We start from the raw sequence: 17760 nt of genomic DNA on the forward strand, positions 1-17760 counted from the left end.
CGGTTAGTGGAAGGCTGATGTGTACCTGAGTGTGCAACAGCTTTTGGCACTTAATTTGAGTCCTCTCACGTAGTTCTCTGTTCACTGAAATGGTTGTGTGAATTATGACCCTCACCAGTATGAAGGAAGCTGGATTCCTTGTATACATGTCCATGATTGCTAAATTACTTATAATAAACTACATCACTGTACCCAACTAAATTGTGAGCTCGTCAGACAACATGCCAGGGTCACTCACGAAATCAGAAGTAGTGGAAGACAAGGAACGTTCTCTCCAGCTACATATCCAGGAGATTTCATGATCTGGCATTGTTCTTGCCTTTTTCCACATGCTAAGAGTTTTCTGGAAGCACTGAACCAGAGGGAAATGTAATAGGTGTAACCCAAATTTGCTATTAGGATTTTTCTCTTACCATTTTGGGGTGGTTGCAGGTGTGCTGAGGAAGTGCTGGTGTTTGGCTGGAGAGTGCTGCAGGTGCAGCTTTTACCAGCACAGATAAAGGGCTTGGATGTGAAAATAAATTTCACATGCTAACAAGAAACAAGAATTACAGGTACCTTCCTCCTCCTGGCAAGCAAAGGCTGGGGAAAAAGTTTGCCAAGGTTCACAGGCTCTCCCTAATTGTAGTAAGCTACAAAAGAAGTGCCTCTTGGCTCTTTACCTGAGCCCAGCAGAGTGAAGGCATTTACAGTTCAGTGTCATGTGGCTCCTTTAATGCTGCAGAGAACACAGCCAGAACTACAGCTGTACTAAAATCCAGAAATGCAACTTGAAAGCATGCAAAGAAAGTTTATTGCAAATAAAAGTTCATGCAAATAAAAGCACAGCCAGCAACAGCAAGAACCAGTCACTTATATATTCTGACTGTGGTATGAGATTCAAAGGAAAACTGGGTAAAAGCAACCATTGCAGAAACTGTTTTCCCAGACTAGCCAGCTGCCTATGATAAATTTGGGAGAGAAACTAAGACATTAAAATGCATATTTGCACCTCCCACCTTTCCTTTGTACATCTGCAACTTAAATAGGCTTCTTTGGGTTTAGCAGATTATCTGCTAAAAATTCTCTTTGAACCTACATCAAGATTATAAAACCATACAAGTAGAAAAATAGAGTTTTTCTGGGTTTTTTTTTTACCAGCAATTGTGCAAACTTAGTGCTTCTCTTCAGCTTCCCCTGACACCCAGGAAGGGCTTGAGCAAGGACTTGGTTCGAATGATAGGTCAGGTTTCAACACTGTAATAAAGGAGGCAATCAGTCTGTCCCAGCTGAGGATCAGCTATGCTGATCTCTGAAGAACACTCTGAAGAACAGATGGAAAAGCCATTATTTTAGCTTTATGGAAACAAGAATAATCTCACCCCACACAGAGTTCCAGAATCCATTTAAAACCAGTTACTGTTTAGATATTATAGCTGGAGCTCATTCAGGCTCTCTCTCCTCCTTGCCAGGAGGGCTGCTACACAGTCTATGCTCTTACTTTCAGGTCTTACAGCTACAAAGAATCATTGCACATATTCCTTCTTACCGTTCAATTTAAAAAGCTTAATGTAGACTTGGGGACAGTTCATCACCTTGGTGAAGATTAAAACAACAGCATGGAGCTGATGAGTTTCCACTGCCATTTAAAGAACAGCCTACTAGCACTTTATTTACTTTGGTATAGCTAAGCTTTTTGTCTCCCTCTAAAGAGAAATTCATTGAGATTCGCTAGTAAGACTGTAAACCTTAAACAGTCACGGGCATCTCTATACCCTACAGTTTGGACCAGCATAACATTTTTGGTCTTGCCTTTGTAGAAGAAAATATGTAGCTTTCCAGACTAAAAAGTAGAAGTAGTATCCCAGAGGCTAATGAAATCCTGCTAGTCCCTAACTTCAGGAGGCAGAGAAGAAAGAAGTGATTAATCTCCAACATTAAACCCATCCATTATAGAAAGAAGCAGGAAAAAGGGCACCCTGCTGAACATCAGCTAGTGTAATTCCTCAGAAAAAGTGCAGGTGCAGGGGCACTGGCTGTTTTTAAAGGGCTATCAGCTCCCCCTGACAGTGGTCGCAGCAATTGAAAGTTATATCTTCATATCTTGTATAGGGGTGAAACCTCCCGATGTTCTTCTTTGTGGAAAGGAAGGAGGGTGGAGAAGTCCCAGGAAAAGAAACTTCTGTTGATGCTTCTGTACGTGCAGCTGGATCCAATACACGAAGCACCTATGGATGGAGAAGTTGAGAATGAAAAGGTATCTGTTAAGTTTAATGGGGCTTATCCCTCTCTGACAGGTAGGAAGGGTGTTAGATCTCTGACCTCCTCAAAAGTCAGTTTTTTCAAGTTGAAAACTAAATACCCATCTATCCAGATGCTCAATATAAAAGACATTAAATACTGTTTATAAATTAATAATGTCCATCAGAAATCCAAGGAATTATTTTATTGAGAATAAAAACATCTAATCTTTTCAGAGCAAAATCAGGCAACAGGTAACTAGGCACTGTGAACCTCCTGCTGCTCAGCTGTCACTCATCTGCTTCCAGACTAAACCATTAAGTCCAATTTGTTCTTCAAACATCAGCTTTCCTCCAGTGAATTTATCTTGAAAAATAATCATACAGCTTCTCTCTGTTTCCACACACTTTGAACAGAACTGGCTTTTAAGGCAACAGAAACTACTGCTGAAGCGCTGTGATCTATTCCTACCTGAACTGGGTTTCTTCTCCCACTCAGATTTTAAACTCAGTTATTGTCACTTGACTTCCTCCTGACACACTAACGCTAAACAAATTTTGACCCAATTATTTGTGGTGCTAGGGATAGAGAAGGGAACACCGTGCATCATCACATTATTTATGTTGCTCTGCTCATTCTTCCTGCTTGTGGGGGTGGTTTGGGTTTTTGTTTGGGAGGGGGTTTGTTGGGATTTTTTTGTCTTTTTTTTTTAATGAGGGAAATGGTTGTATTCCTCATGCTTCCCCTCCATATAGCTTTTTAAAAAGAAAAAATATCAAGCAATTAACACAAAGCAAAGTATTTCTTTCTGGAAAGAAGACTCTGTGCTGACAGATTGAGATGTATGAAAAACTCTCACCTTTTCAGCCATTTTCTCAGCAGGGGTATTGCAGAACTCCACAGCTGTGGAAGTCTTCTTCGGACTGTTAGCACCAACGTTTCCAAGAAGATGAGAGCTGACAGCTTTGGCTAGCTTACAATTCACAGCTGCCAGCTCTGTTGTAGTGTAAGGTTGGGCACTAGGATAGTATGTCTGCTGTCTCCCCCACTGAAGAGAAACCATCAGCTCCTCCAGCAGCCTGTGCAGAAAGAAAACAAGCATTAGTGGTGGATTTTATACTCTATCCTATCAGCACACAGCATACGTCAGAGGAATCGTTCCTTCCTGAGACCTACTGCACAAGCTGTTAACCAAACACATGGCAGAGAGAGAGAAAGGTGTTTAAAAACAAGGAAGCCTCCAAGGCCTCACCAACACAGTATTTTAATACTGGTAAAGGTTATTTGACATCTGGCAGGATAGGCATTAAAAAGTCAATGTGGGTAGAAGAATCTGTTTGTTTTGGAAGGAGAGGAGACTTGAAGGCAAGACAGTAAGTGATTAAATAGAGAAAGCCTGAGGATACAAGGGATGTCAATTCTACAGTATGACACCCCTAAGACCTCACACCTCCAGGGAAGGGAGAAAGAATTGATGCTAATTTGGCTCTTTCAGCTCTGAGACTGACGGCACTATCCACTGACACAGCTGATTTTTGTTGAATATCCCTAGAACGAGGGAGAAGTTACTTGATTCTTCTCTGGCCTAGAAAAAAAACCTGACAGAAGTGAAAAGCTCGTGCAGACATAGTCTGGATTAGAAAGATCGTACTTCTGCGTATCGATCATCTCTTGCCGGAACTGATGGCGCTCGCTCAGCAAGTCCTGGATGGCACCTTGCGCGTCCCTGGTCTGACGCTGCAGGATTGCTCTGGCGTGGGTCAGCTCGTCAGCCATAACCCTGCAAAAGGGAATCTCCCGTCAGTGAGGCAAGCAGTTGGAAAGCCACCTTTTCTCTACCACAGACTGGAATCTGTCAGATCAAACTAAGCACTAAGCTGCTTTTCTCACTCCCCTCCCCCACACAGGGCTGGTATCAGCCTTATTACAGAGGACATGTGGAAAGAGCAACTGCTGTTCAGCTGTGGTCAACTCAAGCCCCAGGTTACGTATGGTTTGACTTGCTGCCTTCAAACAAATCTACTAATGGACCTTTAAACACCCTGGGTCAGCGAACATGACAGACAAGGATCCCCAGAGATAAAGAGCTAAATATGTTTTGTTTTACTAACAGCTCTCACAGGTGTGAGATCACATGATCACATGATCACATCTTTTCATATTCATCTCTCAAAGACAACCGCCACAGACTACAGTCACCTCTCTGCTTTTCTTATGGGTGATAACTGGATGTTACATGCACCAGATGGAAGCATTTAAGAGCTACAAATGAGACACCTGTTGTCATGCTGCCCCTCAAGCGGGTATTTCCAACATACTGGAAATGCAAAAAAAATTCCCTAATTAAATTTAAGCAGCTACCAGTTAGAAAATCTGAGATCTCAATGAGCCAGAATGCTACAATATCAAAGAGTATTTACTCTAAGCACATCACAACACCATGGTTCCTAAAAAGGACTTGCATCTCTGATCTCCAAACTCCAGCTAATGCTAAAGAAAAAGGTTAAATTAGGATAGTAACACTTCCCTAACTAGGACTACCACAAGTATTTACATTCTCTCATTATGCAGGAACTTCTTAAGACCAGCAAATTAAAGGGAGGACACTGCAGTCTATTACCATTTTCTTTGAGTAGTAAGATTGGGGGTTTTTTTTAATATATATTAAGCATCACAGTTTAAATTTAGTTATGCCCAGCAACAGTAAGAGATTAAAAATCCCAGAATACTATTTACATATCTGGTAAGACAACTACACTTACCAAGCTAAAAGTCTAACCCATTGTCAAATCAGGTTTTGACATTCAGAACATCTTAAAATTTGCTCCTAACTTTCAATACCCAGTATTCTGTGGTTACAGAATTAACAGGAGGGTTCTGGGCAGCAGCGCAATCGGTGTTTAATGAAAAGGTGCCCCTGCTCTTTATCCATACTGAGCTACCCTTCCCCATCACTGTAAGCAGAGACCTTAACCACATCAACTGCCTCACAAACTGGTGACTGGATCATCCTGGGATAAGAGGGTGAAAAATCCAGCCAATTATCTTTAACTCCAGACAGCTGTCCTGGAAGACATTTTAACCCTAAACTGCAGAGAGTCTATCAGAATCAAGAGCTTCTCTTGCTGTGTTGACAAGAACTGTAGTTCAGGTCTTAGGAGACTTAGGATCCACTGTGGTACCTTTGAAAAGCAGAACTATTCAGATTTACAAGGACCTTACTTTCTTTGTCTTTCTTCTGTATACTCAAGTTTCATAATAGGTGTCAGTAGAGCTGTTGTGGCTGTCCCCTGCAGGGGTAAGCACATGCCCTGCCACTGCCACGCGACGAGAGACGGAAGGAGAGTGCTGTTACACCAGCTCTGTAAGAGGGAGTACCTGCTTGCTAGGAACTTGCTTCGCCACACATCACACTGTATAGACATGCGCTCCAGCTGCTCAGAGAGCTGAGCCAAATTCCGCCCCAGGACCTCATTCTCCAGGATCAGCTGGTTTTTCTCCCGAGCCATCCGTTCAAAGTGATACTGCAGGTCATCCCCAACAGAAGCAACAAGTAACTTCTTCAGCTCCCGATTCACCTGGAATCAGACCAGACTGTCTTGTAGTGGTCAATATGGAATGAAACACCTCTGACTTCCAGACTGCAGCACAAGTTACTGCAAACTGCTAACAATAAATTGCCTTCCTCTTTCTGGAAGGGGAGGCATCCAACACAGAGTATGTAAAGCCTCACAGTCCACCCACTCCAGTGAGCAAAAACATTCGAGGCTAATGCACATGTAACATCTTCTTGTTTAGGTTCTACCAGAGACCAAAGAGGAAGAACAAAAGCCTGTTACTAGAAACAAAGTTTCAGCAGTATTCAAGTAATCAGTAAGGCAACAAAAGCCTAGAAAAGCCATCCACAGACTGTATTATGCAGAAAATTACAGTTGCCTCTTCTATGGCATAATGCTTTTCACTTAGTCACTGAGGAGCAAAAATCTTTCCTCATGAAAGATCCATTTCCCTGCAGCCCTCTAATGTGTTTTTCCCAGGTCAAGCCTTTGATACTTTCACCCGTTGTCACAGAAGTAGCACTGGATTACTTACATGTCCTTCTAATCTGTATCTTAGCTGATAAGTCCACATTTCAAGGCTAGAGTGTCACAGTTCTCTCTGGTCACATTCACAGACCACTTATATAAACCACAGTGGCTCAGCTGTGTGAGAAAAGCCATTTCTTACCTCTGTCTGTATGCGCAGCTGATTAGAGAGCCCTTCTTTATCCTGTAACAACCGCTTTTCTGAGTTCTTTAGCTTTTCAATCTCATTCTTCAGTTCTAGCTGTTCTTTCTTGGGATCTGCAGCTCCATCTGACTGATGGAGCACGTCTCCCTTATGTCCCGCTGATTTAGACACCTTGGCATTTTTAGTTGGAACGACATGGGTGATAGCTGCTTTGGGGACTAATATGCGAATAGCTTCAATCTCCACCGATTTATCAGCATGTACTTTCCCTAGCTGTAGAACTCCAGGACTCAAAGAAGAGACAGTCTTTTTCTGTGGGCTGTGGTGGGTGTGATGGTTCGTAGTGTTGGCCCCGGTGACTGCTTCCACCGATACAGCCGTCTGCTCTGTCTCCATGCCATCTCCAGGTCCTCGGATGGGTGATGAGGCATCCTCAACTACAATTTAGAAACGGTGGAAGGAAAGTTTACCACCTTTCACATCGTTATAGTCTTATTGTAACTCTTCCCTTAACTTATTTCAAAGCTATGGATTTTAATTGCACACTCCCCGTGTCAGTTAGTCCTCTGCAGCAGCAATTACCAAGCACAAGTTAGACAAGTCCTTGCTGGACTGTATATTGCTCATTAGTACTAACAGTATGAAACACAAACATTAAGATTAATACATTTCAGGTCAATTTCCTGCTGCCACACAAGATTAAACACAGACAGGAGAAAGAGCTAGTAAGCAGAAAACTCTTGACAATATTCCTCATAGGTTAAGGGCAAAATCAGGTTTAGGGAACTGACAAAACCAGAGCAGCCTTATTTTGAAAAGCAGCTATTAGCTACATAGATACTAACACCTTAAGAAGTTTAGCAGACTTAAGTACTATCTAACAGGCATTTCAGTTGTCTGAGAGAAGGCTTAAGAAAAGCCAACAAGGCAGTTTTGCTTCATTTCTAATCAACAGAACCCGGTATTCCCAGAAATGCATCCTTCTGCCCTGAACTCCCCAGTACACATGACAATGTTTACTGAAATTCACTTCAAGTTGACTATGTTTTAGTAGTTTCCTCACAATGGGTGAAAGCAAGAGTTTCTCAGCACATAGCCACACGTACTGCTCATACAGTAACGTGAGGCTGCATGCTCTGGCTAAATAACAAACTTCCAAAATGCTGTTGTAGCATCATTATATTGCCCTACTTTCAAGCTGGCTGAATCAGTAGCAACAGGCTCTGGATACTAAAGGACTGACAAGACAAGCGTACACAGAGATGACAGTACCAGTGACAAAACTGTTTAATACAAAACCATATTTGGTTAACCTTTCCCTCCAGGTAGCTCTCATTTTCACTAGAATAATGACATCACCTACCTGTTTCCTAACAGCTATGGAAAAGGAGTAAGTTTAAATGAGTGGAGTCTGGCATACAGTCTAACTCTGGTCTTTAGCGTTCAAGTTAAAGCACTTTTAATCCAGTCCGCTTACACAGCCTATGAGCCACGTACCTTTTTCTAGAGATGTCATTTCCCCTTCAGCAGTCAGCTCTTCCAAACTACATAAGTCTGAGGAAGAAAGGAGAGGAGGGGAAAAATTATTTAGCAAGATAACAGTAACAGTTAATCTTGGATTACCCAATGTTCTAGAACAACCTCTAAACTCTGTTTCAGTAGTGAAAAAAACGCATCAAAACAGAAGGAAAAACCCCCAAATTATAAAAACTACACTAGGACCTAAAGAGTTAAAAAGAGAAGGCCTGTGAGACTTCTGGCACTTGTTTCTTTCACCAACAGCTGGACTTCAAGACCTACCTCTTGCTCTTCATCCAGCTCCACTTTCCCCAATTTCCTCTTCCTTGTCTCCCTCCTCCTTACTGAGAGCCCTCACCTTACCCTTTAAAACTCTAACACTCCCAGAGTACAACAGCCCAACTGTGCAGAAATAACCACAAGAAAGGAAAATCCTACACACTTCCTGAAGCGGGACAAGAGGCAGGGAGGAAACGGTGACAACTGCACAGCTGCACAACTGCTTTAGTCCCACTTGTTAATAGAACTTATTTGATCGAGCCAGTTCCCAGCCAAAGCAGGAGTCAGTGCCTGTGAGCAAAGCAAATGCTTAGTTTAGGCCAAGAATAAAACTTTACCCCCAGTGTGGTCCAAACTGCTATGCTGACCATCTTTTCCTTCTCCTCAAACGCTATCAACCATTGCTTCCTTTATCCACAGGTCCATCCACTCCTCACTCCCCAGGCCACTCGCTCCTCTCTCCTAGTCTGCCGGGACATTAGTTTGAGATTGACATATCCCTCTTGTTGGTTGGTGTTTTTTGTTGTTCGCCCCCCCCCCCCCCGCCCCCAGCTGTGCTGTTACTCAGTGGAGACTTCCCAAAGCCTTCACTTCCTTTCGTTATACCACTAACTGAGAGGATTAACTCTTTGCTACAGCTCTCTGCCCTATAAGCACGCCCTCAGCTTTCTAGATGAACGTCCTGCTTTGCAGAAAGGAGGCTTGTCTTTTTCCATCACCAGAACATGAAAGACAGAGCATTCCCTCCCTGAAGTTTCTCACACAGTAGGCACGGGAACACCTTGCTGCCTGTTACTCCTACAGCTGGAGTTATGTTTTTGCTCATTTAACACCACGACGTGCCCGTCACTACCGTTCGCTCCTTTACTGTGGATCTCATCTGAGGAAAACGAGGATGAGGAAGATGTACCTCCTCAGACAGGGGCAGAAGTACTTAACAAGACACTGGCAACGAGAATCTGGCCGCCACCGCTCCATCTGAAGCCACCTGCTGACGATCCTGCTCCCTCCGCATTCGTGTTACGTTACTGTTCTTGCTGTTGCCTTCAAAGCGCCCCGCAGCCCCCTGCGCGCATCCCCCTTTCCTCACACCCCAACAGGCCCAACTCCGCGCCGGCTGAGCCGCTGACCGCCGCGCCCCGCAGAACCCCTCCGCGCTCAAGGGCCGGCGGAAGGAACCCCCGCGGCAACGCGGCCCCCGAGGGCCCCGGCGCACCGCCACCCACCCGCCGCGCCTTGGCTACCGGGGGCGGGCGGGCAGCCACCCCCTCCCCCGCCCAGCCCCGCAACCCGCCGGCAAACGAGCGCCGGCTGCCGCGCACCGGCTCCGGAAAAAGAGGTTTCTCCGCCCGCGGCAGCGCGGCCCTTACCCGCCCGCCTGCTGCGCTCCGCGGGCCAGTCCCGGCCGCTCTCCAGCTCCAGCCCTGCCGGTACCAGACCGGCCGCAACCCCCAGCAGCTCCCACCCCCCTGCCCCGGCGCCGAGAGACTCCCGAGAGCCGACACCCGGCGGGCGAGGCGGCGAAGCCCCGAAGACACTACCGGAAGGTGCAGGGACGCCGCCGCCGCTGCAGCGGAGCCCACATCCGCCACCTCTCCCAATTTCCGCTTCCCGAGGCGGGCGGAGCAGCCCCTGGTGACGGGACCCCCTCGCCCAATCCTTGCGCCGCGTTCAGGGGCGGGGCTTCGGTTGCCAAGGCGCGCCTCCGCCTGGCGCAACATAGCGCCGGCGGCGGCGGGGAGCGGAGAGCCGTCTGTCGCTGCCATCGCCATGGTGAGTGCCGCCGGGGCTGAGGGCACGGGCGGGGGCAGCAGCAGCAGCAGCAGCAGCAGCAGCAGCAGCAGCAGCAGCTCCGCACCCTGATGCGGGGCCGCTGCCGAGGCGGGCGGCGGGGCGAGGCTCGGCCCCGAGGCAGGTGGGGCCGAGGCGCCGGCTGCGAGGCCCGCCCGGAGGCTGCGCTCCCTGGTGCGCGGGCGGCTTGAGCGGGGCGGGGAGGTGCCGCCGCCGCTGTGCCCCGCCTGCCCACCCGGCGCGGTGGGCGCCGGTGAGGTTTGTCTTGGGTCGAAGCTTGCCCCGGGCTCTGCTTCCTCTCGCACTTCTCCGGGCAGCCCTCGTGAGGCGCGGCAGGCGGGCAGCTGAACGGCTGCTGTTAGGTCCGGCTGGAAAGCTACTTGTGCCTCTGGGCCGGGCTGGAAGCGGGCCCGGCGGGGAGGCAGCTGGCGAGCGCTGCGGAAGGGGACGCGTTTCAGGCACAGCAGCCGCTCTCCGCGCCCGTGGCGCGGCTGGCGAAGGCCCGGCAACTCTGAAACGAATTCTGTGCTCCAGCACGTATGCAAGGTGGTGTGAGGGCCTGACAGCGCCTGTCAGCAGGCTCCGCCGCGGGTAACCTGCCTCCAGCAGCTCGGATGTGCCCCAGCTCCCCAGCCAGCCTAGCACCTTCCTTGTCAGAACGCAAACTCAAGACCAGCGTTTGCCCCTGAGGCAGGAGTGCCGCTGTTTGTGTTTGAAACCCAGGCGTCTCGGGGGCTTTTGTCTAATCCAGGCACAATTGTCGTTTTCAATTCCCACGTTGAATTTATTCACGTGGGAACTGAAAACGCAGACCTGCTTTGTGAGCTCACACAGATGTCACCTACGTAAGATGTTTGTTTCGTCACAGTTGTCTTTCGCTCTGGCTGTGATGCGTTTCTAACCTCTCCCGGTTTCTGAGGTGACACCAAGTTAACTGCTTCGTTGAAGCAGTGTTGAATCTGAGCAATGTCTAGAAAAGCATTTCATGATGAATTTGTTTAATTTGTTTTGAAAAGCCTTCAGTGACAAAAAGTGCATTATCTGTTGACATAATTCTGTTACTTGGTGGGTTTTTTATAGTTCAGTGAGCTTTTTTCCTAATATATTCCATGCCACAACCGATGTCACTGATTACCTGTTCTATCCTTGGTGGGGATAAAGAGATTCCTGTTTCTTTTCTGTGCAGAACTTGCCGGTTATAACTTTGCCCTTTTCTCTTTTTCACATTCTGTACTAAGCAATTTCTTTCCCCTCCTAGATTCTCCTACTGATAATTTAAAAGTTTGGATTTTTTTTCCTCTCTGCAGTTTTCTCTAAACCTGGTGTTTAATCTCTCCATTGTTTGCCAACTGCTGTGTGTTTCATTGCTGCTGGACAAAGCACTTGTTTCTTAGGTATTAATAGTGACAGGATTGCCATCCTTTTTTTCCCTAACTGTACCTCATTTCAGTCTCTTAACTGCAACCAACTGTAATGTTCAGATTTTTTCCCAGTGTTTTTGTCTAGTTTTCCCCCTTGAATTTGAATTTTTTGTAGTACTACATCGTTGTAGTACTTTGTGTCTATTTTTCGGATCTTTTGAGTTGTTTTAGTAGACTGTTTGCAGGCTTTCCCACCTTAGTTATCAGCCCAGATTCAGAAAGCCTGCTTTCTCAGTGTCATTGTAATAAAGAAAATATGAAGTAAAGCCAGGTGCACGGCAAATCATTGTGGAGCCCCATTTGACTCCCAGCTTGCAAGAGAAGTATTCCTAACTGCTTTGTCCTATAGTAGTCATAACTGCTCTTCAGTTTCAGCCATAATTCCCTACTCAGCTTGTTAGACTGTCAGGTGACTTAGTTTAAAAGCCCAGTCAAAGCCAAGTTTGTCACCTCTATGGCTCTTCCCTTGCTTAGTGTCAGAAAAAAGATTTGTTCTTGACAAAAAGCTTGTTCTTGACCAATTCACATTATCTGCTTTTTCATTATTGTCCTGTTTTCTTAGATACTCAGTGACTGACTGCTTAATAACTCATTCCATTATCTTCCCAAAGACTACAGTTAGAGCCCATCAAAATCTTGACAGCTGTGACATTGGTGCAGTCATCATCATGCAGGTGATTGTGGTGGTTGTGGCACAGAGGGCTTGATCCATCCTGCTGCCACCCATCTTGGGCTGGAACCTGTGGAAACACAAGCATACCCTCTGCCCCATGTTATTAGAGGGAAAGGTCCTTCCCATTGATTTGTCTGTAGCGTTTTTTTATCATCACTAAAGCTCTATTATTAATTTCAAGTTGGGTTTGCGAGTTAAAACGACGCTGTATCCGAGGCCCATCTTCCATCCATCTGTTCAAAGCATTCAGAACACAACAAGCTTTTGTTACTTGCTCTTGTGAGCCCCCTCTTTTGTTGTTGTAACATAGTTTGAAGAGCACTATGCATGTGTTCAGTCGTTGCCTCTCCTGTGGGAGAGTGAGGAATGCCTGTGGCACCTTTTACTCCCCACTGGGGTAAGAAACATCGGTGTTTTGTATGCTATGTAACCGGGACCATTATCTGATTTGATAGTTACTGGAATTAATAATGCCGCCATTCCATGGCCCAAATGCCCGCTCTTTCTGCTGAGCCGGCCCAGTCCACCCCGGCGCTGCTGGCGGTGCGGGCGCACAGGCAGCGGCAGCTCCTTAAGGTGGCCGCTCCGGGGGGTGACCCTGCCCCACACAGGGTTTCCTGCCAAAGGCAGCAGCTGGTGGGAAATTGTCTGTCAAATTTGGATCGACACTGACTTGTCCATTGCCGCCCTCTGTGGCAGTGCGGAAACAGGCCCGGCCCTCCATCTTGAACTACGTTTGCCTGCGGGCAGTTTGCTCGGACGTGCCCACGCTGACCCCAGGAATAACGTGGCTGCGACCTGACTGACGCTGCCACAAGCGCCTCGGCAAGCAAAGCCAGCTCGTGCTGCCTGGAGCCTATATCCATACACGCCGTGATCATGTCAGCCACAGTGGGGGTTCTCAAGGGCCACAAACCCTTCTGACAGTCCGAACCAGCATTTTCAATTGCGAGTTGTTTCAATATATAATCCCGAGCAGCCTCATTCTCAACTTGCTTCTGTGAGGCACCATTAAGCCTATCCAAAAATTCTATAAATGGCTCCCCTGGTTCTTGCTTTAGACAAACAAAACATTGTCTTTGTCCTCTGGCTTCTGGAACGCTTTTAAGAGCTTGGAGCGCCAGTTGCTTGACCTGCTGCAAGTCTTCGGGAGGGATTCTGGCTTGAGCTGCAGTTGTGCTGTAATCACCTTCTCCCAGCAGCAAATTCACATCAACAGCTCACAGAGGGTGACGCTGACCCAGCGCCTGATTTTCTGCAGCCTGAAACCTAGCAAACTGTCTCATTTTTGATTCCCACATAGTGTATTGCGTATCAGTCATAATAAGCTGAAACATGGTTTTTAAATCATGTGGGGTGAAAACAGAACTATCACACAGAGACTGTATCATATGGGTAGTATATAGACTGCCAAGTCCATGATCAGTTACCGTACACCTGAGGTCTTTTATAAGGTTGTAAGAAAGCCCCTCCCATTGTGGTTCTCATTCAGGAGCATATATTACCGGGAAGGCACCCAAAATGTCCACATTCCCCGCCTGTTTCGCTTCCTTTCTTACAGGTGCCCATTTACCATCCAAAGTTTGGGGGATACAAGTCAGGCTCCTTTTCGAGGTCTTTCCGCCCTAGATCAAATGGATCAGCATCAGTATTATTAGGAGGTCTTACAGTACAGTCTGGAAGAGGGCATCGGTGGGGGCTGACGGTGGTGTAGACTTCTGTTGCCCCTCACACACCTGAGAAACAACATGCATTGTTAAGGTCTCAAAAATGCCCTGCCAAGAGGTTGACAAACCAGCCGCCTCCCCAGGCAGCCAGCACAGGTGAACTGAGTCAGCTCAGGTGAGCTGAGTCAGCCCGGGCTGTTTCTGCACCACCTGACATCATTCCCCCATAAGAGGGGCTGGTTGGGGAGGTGGGCTCCTGGTGTCTCCGGGGCAGTCTGAGTGTGGCTGGGAGTGTTGGGTCCTTGCTTTGGTGCTGTTGTCAGATGGGTAAGGTACTCTGTGCTATCACCAGGTGTAAATGAAATTTGCAACAGGGTGTTACTGTTCCACGTCCACGGTGCTTTTGTCAGCAAGCTGTCCTTATCCCAACCCATGGAGGCTCTGTCTGTCCTCCAGGAGTGAGCGAGCGAGTGGTATCTGATGCTCAGATACTATGTGGGGCTGAACCACCACAATGGGTTAGCTGGTAAAATGACGCAGCTTTGGTGAAGAGCTGTCATTCAGAGCTGATCATATAAACAGGTAGAACTTCCATGTTAATAGACTTTCCTGAACAAGTGCATGTTAACTTTTCTTTTAATAATTTTCAAATTATGTATTTTTTGTTGCAAAATTTTTTTCCCTTAAAAAAAAAAATAAATTAGAAACCTATTTTAATTCTTCCAGGAAAAGATGCAAAGTCTCCCTAAAAGATGCTTTCCTCATGCTTGAGAAGATTTGCTTGCCTGGTCGTAAATCAAGACTCAATTTCACTCGAGTGAAGGCTGATGATTACATTGATTTATGGGTATTTTTAAGGTGCAGAGTGGCCGGACCCTTTCAGTTGTAAGCTTGTCTGGCAGAACCAACGGCGAATGTAAGATTCCTTCCCTAATGGCTAGCTGTCATTTGCTGCATCTCATCACAGGGGAAAATAAAACACTGTATGCAGCATGAGGGGAAAATAAGCAAAATGCCATCAGGTCGTCTTTAAATGCTTATTACGTGGCAAGTCTTCCTATGAGCATCATAACTATGATATGGTTTCCAAATCCTGCAAATTTGCTTCTTGAGCAGCTAGGTGGTGTGTGTTGCAGAAGATGCAGCTGATGAAAGAACAGAATCTTTGGCCCTGTGTCAGCCAAATGAAAACTGCTAAAAATATAACCTTCCTGTGAGGTGTGTCTGATGGCTCAATGGAAAATGTTGTTCCAGGTCTGGGTTTGATGTCATCTTTATGAAATTATGTGCTATATAAAATACCCTACGTTATATAAAGTTGACAGGTTCAGAATCCATTGGATTAATCGCCTCCTACGCAATCCAAGTCTTGGCTTTGGCTTGCAGAAATTGCCATTTCTCTAAAAGTAATTTTGGATGCGTTGATGGCTCTTCTGACTGATTGCCTCAAGTAGTTGACAGTATGAGAGGCAAAGTTGTGTAGCACTACTTAATAATAAATTCCCTATTACTCTCTTTATCACCCAGAATTGTCTCTCAGAATCCTTTGCATTTTACATGCAGTTCTTAGTACGTTTGGCACATCTGGTCAAATTGTATGTTGGGTTGGGTTTTTTTATTGTCAGAAACTGAGGAAATTTGGGAATTACTCGGTGAATTGCCAGGAGTAAAAAAAAGTTACATTCTTTTCAATTAGCCATAACAAAACCATAGAATCATAGAATGGTCTGGGTTGGAAGGGGCCCAAGGATCACAGAGTTCCAACCCCCCTGCCACAGGCAGGAACACCAACCTCCAGGCCTGGATCTACACAAGGTTGCCCAGGGCCCCATCCAGCCTGGCCTTGAACACCTCCAGGGATGGGGCATCCACCACCTCTCTGGGCAGCCTGTTCCAGCACCTCACCACTCTCTCTGTAAAGAACTTTCCCCTAATATCTAATCTAAATCTTCCCTCCTTTAGCTTTAGTCCATTCCCCCTTGTCCTGCCATTCTCTACCCATTTAAAAAGTTGAATCTCCTCCTGTTTCTCTGCTTCCTTCAGCTGCAATGAGGTCCCCCTGCAGCCTTCTCTTCTCCAGGCTGAACAAGCCCAGCTCTCACAGCCTCTCTTTGTATGGGAAAAATACTCCTATTTGATGACAAAATCACATAGGATGACCAAATAATAGGATTTGACAATGGAGCCAGTCATTATTTAGAGAATTGTTCCAGGCAGATTTGATATGGATAAAATTCATATTTAAGAATGCTTTTCCATGAACACTGACCTTTAGCTACACTTGTGGCTACCAGGAATAACCACCGAGAGTACTGTTTCCTGGAAGTAGGCACTATGCTTGGCCCAATCCTCCTAAACTCTGTTGTGTCCCTAGACAGATGGAGACCAGAGACACTGGTGCCTATGCAGCCCGCCAAGGTCGCTCAGTAGTGTTTTGTGGGTGGAACTCAGTTCTTCTGTCCCAACCAACAAACTGGAAGGGGAAAAAACAATGGAAGGTTTGGTGCAGGGAGTATGGTTTTGTACAGCTGGGCTTTGGAAGACAGTGCTATAGCTCCTTATAAGGAGGAGAGCCTAGCAAGTACTTGCATATGTAATGAGAATATTCCCAATCAGATGAGCACAGAGCAAAGGCAGAAGTTCATTTTCCCCTCACAGTAATGTCTATAGAGAAACAAGTTTCCAGCATGAGAGAAACTTTGGTGAGGTGACCCTTGCAAATGGTCTTGGAGCGGGCAGCTCTGATAATTCATTTAAAACGTTGTGACATTGGTGTTTTTGGAGGCTGAGTATTGAAGGCAGCCATGTACCCATACAGCAGCAGTTCTCCTGTGTGAAGGGACTTTATTGCCCAGGCTTTGATGAGCGGTACTTTGTAATGTTGTCATTTCTACCTCCTCTTACGAGGTTACTAATTTGGAGGCATAAAGAGATAGCAAACAGAGCCAGTTTCTTACTGCTCATTTCAGAAGTTAATTCTTGAGGTTTAAACAAGGTGCTCAGCCTGTCTTTGAGCACTAGATGGTGCTCCTGTATTTGCAAAGAAGCGGCTCTTTCCGGTGACAAGTTCCAGGCAGCCTGTTGCGTGTTTTTTGCATGGGATTCTTCAGGAATTTTAACTATCTTAATTAGTTTTAGAAAATCACGCGTTTTCTACAGAATATTCTAACGCGCTTGGAATGAGAGACACATATAAGAGAGGTCTGCACATAGGAAGGGGGGAGATGTGGGCATGTGTGCTTGAGGCTGTGTTCCGTGTGAAGACAAGCACATTTAGGTATGAACCTTCATTTAACTTTGTATCCTTCCTACTTTTACCCTTTCTATGTATTCTTTGTCTACTGTAGTATCTAGGGTCAGGACTATATTATGCTGTATGTTTTCTATTTAGGTAATAGCAATGCTGCCCTCACCTTGTCTGATGTTCTCTGCTACAACACACTTTGTAGTAACTGAACCTTGGCCTCTAAAAGGAATGATGATGATCATTATTTCCATTTTGCAAATGGATGAAGTGGGAAATACTGCCTCCTTTTTCTAAAAGTGATGAAGGTCAAATGTGCTAATGCAGGGGGCAGCTGTGAAGGTGAGACCAAGCAACTTGCCCACAACTTTGGTATTGGAGTCTCTTAGTCACTGTCTGCATCCACCAGAGACCTTCCTATCTCTGGGGAATAGCATAGTCTGCTCAAAACTGTGATGCCAAAAGTCCTATGCTCTGCTAGAGAAATAAATCCTTGAGTTTTAGAACAAGTCTTTGTAAGATGAACCTGAAAAAGCTGGTTAGGATTAGCAGAGTTCAAGAACATGATTATACCTGGCTGCTCTGCTTCCTCTACCCCACAGTTACTTTTTGACGACTTTACTCTTGGGAAATTGCTGAGCAGCTTTTATGATGAGAACATCTGTTCACATGTAGCTTGTCATTAGTCTGACTTCAGAATGAAGGATATCTGACCAT

At 46.0% G+C, this 17760-nt stretch overlaps 2 protein-coding genes across 2 annotated transcripts in view; one reads left to right on the plus strand and one right to left on the minus strand.

Annotated features, from left to right (window-relative positions):
• Positions 1 to 774: 774 nt before the first annotated feature.
• On the minus strand, positions 775 to 7966 carry BLZF1 (basic leucine zipper nuclear factor 1; the record flags this gene model as incomplete). The annotated part of the gene is made up of 6 exons (XM_084267666.1): positions 775 to 2207; positions 3080 to 3299; positions 3872 to 4000; positions 5599 to 5798; positions 6448 to 6887; positions 7948 to 7966. The coding sequence occupies 6 exons, from the start codon at positions 7964 to 7966 to the stop codon at positions 2022 to 2024; spliced, it is 1194 nt and encodes a 397-aa protein (XP_084123792.1). The 3' UTR covers positions 775 to 2021.
• Positions 7967 to 9142: 1176 nt separating this feature from the next.
• Positions 9143 to 17760, plus strand: part of NME7 (NME/NM23 family member 7) — a gene marked incomplete at its 5' end in the record, with an annotated part of 97876 nt that continues 89258 nt past the window's right edge. Inside the window, 2 exons of the mRNA XM_084275957.1 lie at positions 9143 to 9153; positions 9300 to 10020. Of these exons, the coding sequence (XP_084132083.1) occupies positions 9143 to 9153; positions 9300 to 10020 (732 nt within the window). The remainder of the gene's footprint in view (positions 9154 to 9299; positions 10021 to 17760) is intronic.

This window comes from Gallinula chloropus, assembly GCF_964237585.1.
Source record: "Gallinula chloropus genome assembly, chromosome: 1".
Classification (NCBI taxonomy): domain Eukaryota; kingdom Metazoa; phylum Chordata; class Aves; order Gruiformes; family Rallidae; genus Gallinula; species Gallinula chloropus.